Source organism: Athene cunicularia (genome assembly GCF_003259725.1).
Source record: "Athene cunicularia isolate RWA chromosome 6 unlocalized genomic scaffold, athCun1 chr6_part2, whole genome shotgun sequence".
In the NCBI taxonomy this organism is placed as follows: Eukaryota; Metazoa; Chordata; class Aves; order Strigiformes; family Strigidae; genus Athene; species Athene cunicularia.
Genome location: NW_020799106.1, coordinates 7786744 through 7795503, shown reverse-complemented (window position 1 = coordinate 7795503; position 8760 = coordinate 7786744). Strand labels below are relative to the sequence as shown.

The window sequence follows — 8760 nt, the reverse complement described above, 5'->3', positions numbered from 1 at the left end:
GCGAGCGGGGCCTGCGCGCTGGTACAGAACGTTCTCCTGCGAGCACCCACAGGAAAACCAACCAGCAGCCCTGAACGGGGCTCTTTGTTCAACTTTTTTTTTTAATTTTCCCTCCTCTCCCCGCATCAACTTTCTTGCAGCTGACAGGCTCGCCTCCCCCTGCTGCTCCGCTCCCAGCTGCAGCCTCCAAATAGCCCCTGAGCAGCTCACCCAGCCCCCGGCCATGCTCCAGAGACCCCCAGGGTGAGGGGGAATGGTGCTCCAAGCCCCCAGGAGGAACAGTTACCACTGGCTCTGCCCCACAGATCTGCAAAGCAGAACTAGGGCAGCTGGAGAGTTTCCAGCTGCCAGGGAAAACCTGTGTTTGGAGGAGGGGGAGTGTAGGGTTTGTTGGATTTTTATTTTACTGTGCAGCAGTCCCTCTGGTTTTCGCCGCCTTACATAAAGTGTTTACTGAGCGGGAGGAGGGAACAGCCAACAACATGTTTTTGCATTTGTAGTACTGTACAGGGTGAACTTTTCACTTCCTCTCAATGGCTCTCACACATGTGTCTATTTTGGTGCTGGGCACACATACAAACAAGCCATGTACGGCACAGAGCCGGGGCTGTTCCCTGCTCCTGCTCCGTGCAATGGCTGGAAAACAAGGAATGGGAGGAGGGTGAGGGGGAGCTGCCCTGGGGAAATCTCAGCCCCACCGTGTTTCAGACCCTTGTTGTTTTAAACCCTTCAGCACACACATGGCGCTTGCAGGGAAGATCCGGGCCACGCTCGGGCAGCGCATCCCGCCGGCAGAGCCGCAGGCGCCGCTCCCCCGGCGGCCCCGGAGGGCTGGCGGAGAGGCAAAGTTTCGTGTGGAGCAGTAAAAAGGAAAGGCTCACCCCGCATCCGATTACGTGGGTTGCAGCACGTAGGGTTGGTGAGTGGGTAGGACTTGGCCCGAGCCAGGGGGCTTTGGGGCACTGCTGCGCGTCGTTGGTGCAAGGCTCCGTTCTTACACCCCACAACACTGTCTTGATACCGGGGGTATTTTTGGCAAGTTTGGCCAAGGTAAGGCTAGGTGGCTGTAGTAAGCAGGACTAAAAATAGCTGCTATAAAACAAACAAACAAGTTGACGATTGAAACATTCCCTTCTTTTCAAAATAACCCCATCTGGGATGGAGTTTTAATACCAAATGCCGTGACGTTTAAAGCGGTTCTGGCCGAGAACCCGCTGACTGTGCAGGAGGCCCCCGCAGCGCCGGGGCTGGCAGCCCGCCAGCACCGGGGAGGAGGTTTTCCGGGCTGGGCACGGGGGAGGCAGCGTGGGACACGTCTCAGCTGAGCTGTACCTTACGTGAGAACGCCCGTACGTGGTTTCAGAACCCGTAGAGTGAATTTCCACTGGTGCAGAGCTGGAACTGGGGCTGTGTCTGCAGATCCGGGCCAGGTTTTGGGTGGTGTGCGGCTCCAAGGACCAGGTCTGGATCCTGAAAAGCTGACTCTGATACTAGAACTCATTTATGAACAGAAACAAACACAGAACTTTTTCCCCTTAGCTTTAGCTAACACAAATTGATGGTGATACAGCTAAGATGGGGATGGATTCAAATGAATCTGTTTCCAGCCAGATGTGGCTGGACTGAAAGAGTAAAAATAAAATCATCTTGTAAATAAGATGTTGAAAATGGAAGAATTAGGCATCCGGAGCAGTAGGTCGTACAATTGTTTAAATACAATGCTGAACTGATTCCCCTGCTGGCTAGCAAAAACATGGTGTCAAGGCTCTAATCAACAGAAAATTAACATGTTGAAATGATTATGCCAGAAAATGGCAAACCAGTTCCCCTCAAGAACAGAAGTACAAACGAAAAACAAAATGATTAAAATGAATGGATTTAAATAAGGGTTTTCTGCTGGCAGAGTTAAACTGGGATTAAAATGATTTAAATCAATCCACTTTTAAGCATAAAGCAAGGGTGGTTCCTCTCATAGGGTTTTTTAAATTGAACTTAAGTTGACCATCTTAACAGCTGAGCTGCCTCTGAGCTTCATTAAACCTCCTGTTACCTACTGAACTGCTGATTGTTTCCTTCATCAACCCACCCCCGCCAAGCTTTGAAAAGATAAATGATTTCAAAGACAGAATTATTTTATTATCCCAGAGCAAGCTAATACATAATAAAAAGGAAAAAGAGTTTCAGGGCATTAAAGATACAGCTTCTGCACCAGAGAGCAGTGTCCTACCAGCTCTCGCTGTGCAGAGACAAGAGAAATGGCAATGGAGAGAAAACAGCTTCAGCCATACAGGAGGTACCTCTGGAGAAAGCCTCACCGCTCACCCCTCTCAACCCACCCAGGACAATTCTCATTCTGCTCACCCCCTAAAACCACAGCCAGGGCTGAAGAGCATTTTTGGCACGGCATCGTACCTCTGGTCTACAGAGGCCCGGCTTCAGTGGCAAAGATGTGGGCTTCCCAGCTGGGCGGGGAAGCGCCAGACGGAGTTACCGGGTTGCTCGCCCCACCACTACGCCGTGAGTCTTCCCTCCTCTGTAAAGAACAGGGGGATTCTCCGAGTTCTGTAAAACTGATCCTACCTTCCAAGTTACAGAAACGGAGCCCTGCCAGCCCGTAACACTGCAGAGGACTTAAAGGATCCTGTCATTTCTATTTACTGGCAGCTTTATGGGGGATCCCCACTCTCAACTTAAAAAAAAAAAAAACAACCAACAAGAAGCCCAGTCCCACCGATGCAGCTGTCAGCATCCTGATAAATGAGGGTGTGTTTTGAAGCCAGGCCAGAGAATGTTTTTCTTCTGCTCCCTGACAGCAGCGATCCAGACACGCTCAGCCCGAGGAGGGAGTGAATCCCAGGAGCTGCTCTATTGGCTTGTACCTCCACTCATCTGCCTCCAGCTCTTCCACCAGCCCGGCTAGTTTTTCCATCCGTGCGACTTGTTGATCTGTGAGAAGTTTAAAGGTAACTGTGGTTTGCAATGACAGCACAATTAAACCTTTCAATTAGATGCAGATTCCCAGCTGTCAATGAGGAACAGAGCAGAATAAGACCCACCAAGCCAATTTGAATACAACCCCCCTCTACACACTGCCCTATGCAAACGGCGAGAGCTCGCCAGCTCCCAGGAGGAAGCAGCAACAGGCTTTTCTGCCTCGTCCAGTGTTGAATGTGTATCTACCCATCCCTGCCCGTGCCGTGTAAATTCAAGTCCTAACAGGGAAACACGAGGCCGATTAGTGTACGGGGGCGAAAACAGGATGAAGCTCATTTCTTTAGCATAAATATTTATAGTGCAAAAGAACAGAGAAGTTGAGAGAGAGCTCGGTCAGCCCACGGTAGAGCTGGGTGCAGCACGAGGAACTCCTCATTTTAATGAAGGTCCTTTGAGGAAGAGCTGGATGACTGTACCAAGGCCCTGAAATCAGAGTGTGCTAATGATGCGAAGGTCCCCACGTTGAGGTGGGCTGCCTCCCTGGGAGCCCCAAGACAACTTGTTCCTCTCAGCTTTATTTCAAACCCGTTGTGTGCTGGGCACAGAGGCTCCATTTTCGATGAAATTAGCTGCAGTGGTACAGAGATGAGAATAGCCCTTCTTCTCTCAGCTTCACTGGAAGTTTAACAGCACTGCAGCCTCTTGGGAAAACAGCCCGGTACAAGCAGACTTACTACCAAGAGGTGTAACAAAACGTGTGTGATTTATGCTGACTGCAGCAGTGGGTGCTTCTAAGAGGGACTGTTCTCACTCCACCTCCTGCTAACATGTGCTTTTGGGAACTGTCAAACAAACAAGCCAAAAAATGATGACCTTGATCTTTTTTTTAGCCTTTCCCCTTTCTTACAGGGAAGCAACTGGTGCTCCACAAACCAGTTTCAAAGGCTGGTGCGTATCAGGGGGCCAGTCTGTGCAGCAGCCCCTGGTAGCTATGGCTGCAGTAGTGCTGGAGCTGTGGAAACAACAGCTTTCAAGTCCAGCTTTGATTTTTGGTTCGGAAATACTGGATCACGGCCTTACAAGCTGCTGCACACCCTCAGATCTCTGCCTGACAACCCGCACCGGCGGAGGACAGGAAACCTCTCTGCTCTGAGACAACATGTGGAAGTACCCGTTGTAGCTGACAAGAGGTGGGGACCAGAAAGGATGTGACCCTCAAGCAGCAGACGTGATCTGGTGCTGAGCTCTGCCCAGCGTCTTGAGAACAAAAGCTGCTGTGCAGTGAAGCCCATCGTTCAGTTACAGGCACCTGGGCGGCAGGCGAAGGCCCCAGGACGGAAGCAGAAGTTCAAACAAGACATAAAGGCACTTTCTTGGAGAGGTAGGGAGTGGAGTCAGCCACGTCACGCCATGCCAGGCACCTGCGTGTCCGTCTCCTGAGCACCTCTGGAAGCCTGGCTTGACCCTGCTGGTGTCACGAGGCCTCAGCAGAGAAACAAAGGTGGAATCGAGTGTCTTTTTGCCTGAGGCCAGAGAGACAGTCAGCGCTGGGCCAAGATCAGAGCGTGGGCGTTTCCTGCCCATAACCTCCTCTTCTGGCCTCACCTCTCGTGAAGGCAGTGCGGCACACGGCGATGGAAAAACAAGCTTCGAAAGGCACAGCCTGTTCCCACCCAGGCTGTGTGGGTTCCCGTCGCTTTGCATAGGGCTTGCAAAAGGACTCGATGATGGTCTGACTTAGCGCTAATTCGCCAACTTAAAAGGCTATTCTGCTTTTTTGTGGTTGGCACCCGAGAACATGTCAGCCTTTTCTCTGCGCTCCCCTGCCATCTTCCCTGATCAACATGCAGTTAAAATAGTCGGTCCTTACCGTGTTTGACTTGCTTTAATGTAGATGCAACCTGATAGCTGAAGACAGATTCACAGAGGAATCTTTCAGAGCCATCTGTAAACAGAAAAAGAGGTGGTTTAATCTGAGTTTTAAGACTGAGCAGCCTCAGCTGGGTGCTGCCGACCTATTTTTATGTTCAAGGTGTGGGTTTCCCCACTTGCCTCGTTCTGACACTTTCCCCTGTGCTGAGCGTGCAGTGCTACGGTCTGTGGCCTGTACAGCCCCGCATCCAAATCATGTGCAGGGCTTCAGCTGGCTCCTGGTGCCGCTGGGGAAGGACTGTGCTACCTGGGAGACATCCCAGATGATATTCTGTTACATCCCCTCTGTCAAGCAGTTTTAGTCCATTTTAAATAGAAGGTAAGCTAAGGAGAAACCAGATAATATTATGGCAGTCTCCAATTCCCTCAGGGCTCAGACGCTTGTGTCCTTATAATGCTTTATGATTTCCCAAAGGCTTAGACCATAACCCCACATAAAGGATTTCAGGTGTGTATCTTGCCATCTAAGTCAGTAATTGATACCAACATAGTTTATAATACTTCCTTCGAAAAAAAAAAACCCAAATACCTAAGGGTTTAATTAAGAACAAGTGAGATGATAGTTAAAGTAACAATAAAAATCAGTCAGTGGGGATTTTTGAAGAGGAAACTGGTATGCAGCTACCTCACTAGTATGTTCCTGACGGAAGAAAGGGTGTATCACCTTTTATCTGAGAAATTAAAAAGCAAACTTAAAGCTTCCTGCGACAAGGAGAGTGTTTAGTTGTTGCTGCCACTCACAGCAGACGAACTGCTGTGTTACTGGGAAAGAGGTCAGCCCAAAGCAAAATCTCCACACAAAAAAAGCTCCATGCCTGTGAGAGATGACAATGCCATAAGAACAAGAGAAGCAATTTCAAAGATTGAGGGTAGAAACAGACCCCTGGCCCTGGAAAATCAAAGCTGAACCCCAGATAAGAGGGAAGGGTTGGAGTTTCACTGGGCTCAGAGCATCCTCTCGCAAGCTGTCAAAAAGCTGTGTTGGTGCTGCACTGTGCTGTTTCCAAACATACCCTTCCCTCTCCTCCAACTCCCCAGCCTGGCTGTCCGGCCGACTGTCTCTCAAGAGGAACAGCTGCCTATTTGGTAATATGAAGTGCTTCATTATTTTCATTTGTTTTGAGGGCTCGTTAAGTTCTATGAGCAAGCCTTTAGTCATAATTACTTCAATAGACTGGCATATGGGCTCTAATGTGTAATAAAAACAGTCCTTAAACGACATAGCCATCAGTTCCCAGCTGCCCTGCGTTGCCATGTCATGTCTGAGCTGCAGGGCCACTCGAGCCTCATCCCAGCCACCCCAATGAACTTCAGGCTCATACGAGTCAAGCGAGCGGCACAGTGACACAGGAAGTTCAAGGGGAACAGGCAGGCAGACAGACAGACCGACCCTGGCTTAACCCTGCCATCTGGAGGACCTGCCCTTCCTCCTTCACCCAGAGCAGGGGCAGGGACATGCAGCTGTGACGTGTCTGGGTCCTCCTTCAGGCAACCCCGACGAAGCAGGTGGCAGGGCCTGGGCACCCAAATGCAAGATGCCAGGCTGGATCAGAGCCCTGGCCCATTCCTGGCAGCCCTGGAGAAACACCCTGACAAGAGTGAGCCCAAAGGTGAACACGCTCAGCCTTGAAGGATTAAAAGAGATCTAGTCCTAGTTTATCCTGTCACAGACCTCTGTGGCGAGTTTTTAACTTGGGCCAAGGGCAAAAGCAAGCCCTGTGTTTCCTGACCAGCATGGATACAAGCTGCCTCCTGTACTAGCTCAGTCAAATCCAATGCCAAACCATGTTTTGCCAAGAAAAATATTCCTGCCTCAGCTATCTTTACAGTAATTCCTGCCCAACATCAAAGGATTAGCTAACAATGAGCAATTAACATCGTCATGTTCCCTTTCAGGTAGATCGCTTCCTCGTCTGAAGTGTTGTCATGGAGCTAAAAAGCAGGTGACTGCCAGAAAAGTCATTTCCTCATGAACAACTGGTGGGAGAGCCTGGGCTGCTCAGGACCTACCCAAGCCCTGGTGCTTCCTTCCTCCCTCCAGCTTTTGCCAGCTCAAGTCCAGAAAGTCAGCAGTGTGCCAAACCTGGCAACTCCCTCGCAGGGCTGCCTGTGCACCAGGAGGGGTAGGGAAGGAGAAGGGCAGGAGCAATCACCTTCCAGCATCTCCCCAGCTCCTTTGGGGTAAGTGAAGAGGGCTTTTCGGGGCGGCGTCAGGTCCGAAACGCTGAACCCCGATCCTGTTACAGAGCTGCCACTGACTCCGCCAGCTGAAGAGGATGAGGAAGAGGCTGCCATTTCACCCCGTCCCAGCCTGGAAGAACAAAAAGGGAGCAAAGCAGAGTGAGGAAGGGCGTCTCGGGAGTTTCCCAGGGCACAAAGCCAGCGACCACGCACATATCTGGATGGAGATGAAGGCGGTGAGGTCCAGGAAGAGCCAGCAAGCACAGCTTTGGGCTGCCACCCCGCCTCCGTGGCTTCACAGCCTCAAAGTGCTGGTGGTTGAAAGCTGCCCTGCATGCGTGGGAGAGGCTGCCTGCACCCGCTGAGTGGATGGGTGCAGTTAGCTGTCGCACCACGCGGTGGCACACAGAAACTGAAGGTAACCCACGCTCCAACCCCCTCCCCCCCCACCCACCCCGGACAAGGGGGCCTGGGAATTCAGCAGGACGCTTGGAGCATGAATAAAAATAACCTGGCACAGGTCTCTGGCCTGAATTCACTGGCCTTCAGCTGCCTGGCGCTCTTCCCGCTCTCCAGGGTCATAAAAAGTCATTTTTTTCCCCACTTTTTTGCCTCATTTCCAGGAGCAAAACCAGAAAAAATCATGCTGCCTCATAAAACCTGGAAGCCTGCAGGACTGCCAGTTCCAGTGCTGCATCCTGCACAAAGCCACGCTGTGCCTTATTCACAGCAACTGCTCTCTGCATCATTCCAGATGTGCTTTTGCTTTTAAAACACTGCATTTGGTCTAAACCATCAGCAGCTGAGCTGCCCTTTGCCTGCACAGCACAAACTCCGTCGCCTCTCACATACCTTTATCTCAGCCTTGTTTTTAAGAGGTATTGGCTGTTGGATGTTTGTCACGATGGAGTACTTAAAACTCGTCACACACCTCTCTGATAATAAAAAAGCTGTCACTTGGCACTTTAAATGACAGCACTTGCTACTCCTCCAAACCACTTATAAGCGCTTTCCAATTATCCTGCCCATTTAATACGTTTCTGTTATCCTATTTAATACACTTCTGCAGACTCTTTACACTACACAGACAGTGCCTTTGGAAAGCACTCAAGGATTTGGTGGAGAAAACACGTTTTTAAAAGACTATCACAACTAGGAATTGTGTGTTCGTTCACAGTTAAGCCCAAGGTTGTTTCATTTACCCTGTGTAATACTGTAAATGCGCAGCGTCTCGGAGGCTGGGTGCTTACAGGCTCTGAAGGAAAATGCCTGCACGAAAGAAATCTTTCATATGGCTCCGATACATCCAGCAACACCTTCCTCAACAGAGCTGGGCAGGCCCGGCTCCCCGCTCATAAGGGAAGCGGGATGGTTTGTGCTGAAATGTCTTCAACAGGGGCTCGAAAACCTGCTGTATTCCTAGGTATAGGTGCAGGATTTTTATTTTAAATCGGCAGAGGCGAACACGGAAGGGGGCCGCCAGGCCGACGCCTGTACCCCACCGGCGACCCCCAGGCCTGAGGCGCTGGGGGGCAGAGGAGCGGTTTTACCGCACTGCGCATGCGCCGCCGCTTGCCCACACTCCCGCCGGAGGGGGGCGGCAGCCTCGGTGGTGCCACGGCGCATGCGCGGCCCCGCCCCGCGCCCCACCCTACCCCGCCCCCTCGCGCCATAGCCCCTCCCCGGCTTCCGTAGCGAGCTGCTTCCCGGTGA

The 8760-nt window shown here is 51.2% G+C and overlaps 3 protein-coding genes across 5 annotated transcripts in view; 1 reads left to right on the top strand and 2 right to left on the bottom strand.

Moving 5' to 3' along the window:
- Positions 1-8673, bottom strand: part of DDIT4 (DNA damage inducible transcript 4) — a 12298-nt gene extending 3625 nt beyond the window's left edge. Inside the window, exons 1-2 of the mRNA XM_026851762.1 lie at positions 8563-8673; positions 2554-2559 (exon numbers count right to left, since the gene is read on the bottom strand). Of these exons, the coding sequence (XP_026707563.1) occupies positions 2554-2559; positions 8563-8673 (117 nt within the window). The remainder of the gene's footprint in view (positions 1-2553; positions 2560-8562) is intronic.
- ANAPC16 (anaphase promoting complex subunit 16) lies at positions 2627-7315 on the bottom strand. Its single transcript, XM_026851994.1, has 3 exons — positions 7020-7315; positions 4805-4879; positions 2627-2946 (listed from the first exon to the last, which is right to left on the bottom strand). The coding sequence occupies exons 1-3, from the start codon at positions 7159-7161 to the stop codon at positions 2831-2833; spliced, it is 333 nt and encodes a 110-aa protein (XP_026707795.1). The 5' UTR covers positions 7162-7315; the 3' UTR covers positions 2627-2830.
- A 23-nt stretch (positions 8674-8696) lies between the features above and the next one.
- ASCC1 (activating signal cointegrator 1 complex subunit 1) overlaps positions 8697-8760 on the top strand; it is a 37966-nt gene continuing 37902 nt past the window's right edge. For all 3 annotated transcript variants that reach the window (XM_026851958.1, XM_026851961.1, XM_026851962.1), the window contains exon 1: positions 8697-8756. The gene's annotated coding sequence lies outside the window, so the exon portion shown is untranslated. The remainder of the gene's footprint in view (positions 8757-8760) is intronic.

Excerpts from the sequence above, each read along its gene's own strand:
- ANAPC16 (XM_026851994.1), bottom strand. The coding sequence starts at position 7,161 with ATGGCAGCCTCTTCCTCATCCTCTTCAGCTGGCGGAGTCAGTGGCAGC. Across the intron at positions 4,880-7,019 it reads AGCTGGGGAGATGCTGGAAG|ATGGCTCTGAAAGATTCCTC; the intron begins GTGATTGCTCCT and ends TTCTGTTTACAG. Across the intron at positions 2,947-4,804 it reads ATTAAAGCAAGTCAAACACG|ATCAACAAGTCGCACGGATG; the intron begins GTAAGGACCGAC and ends AACTTCTCACAG.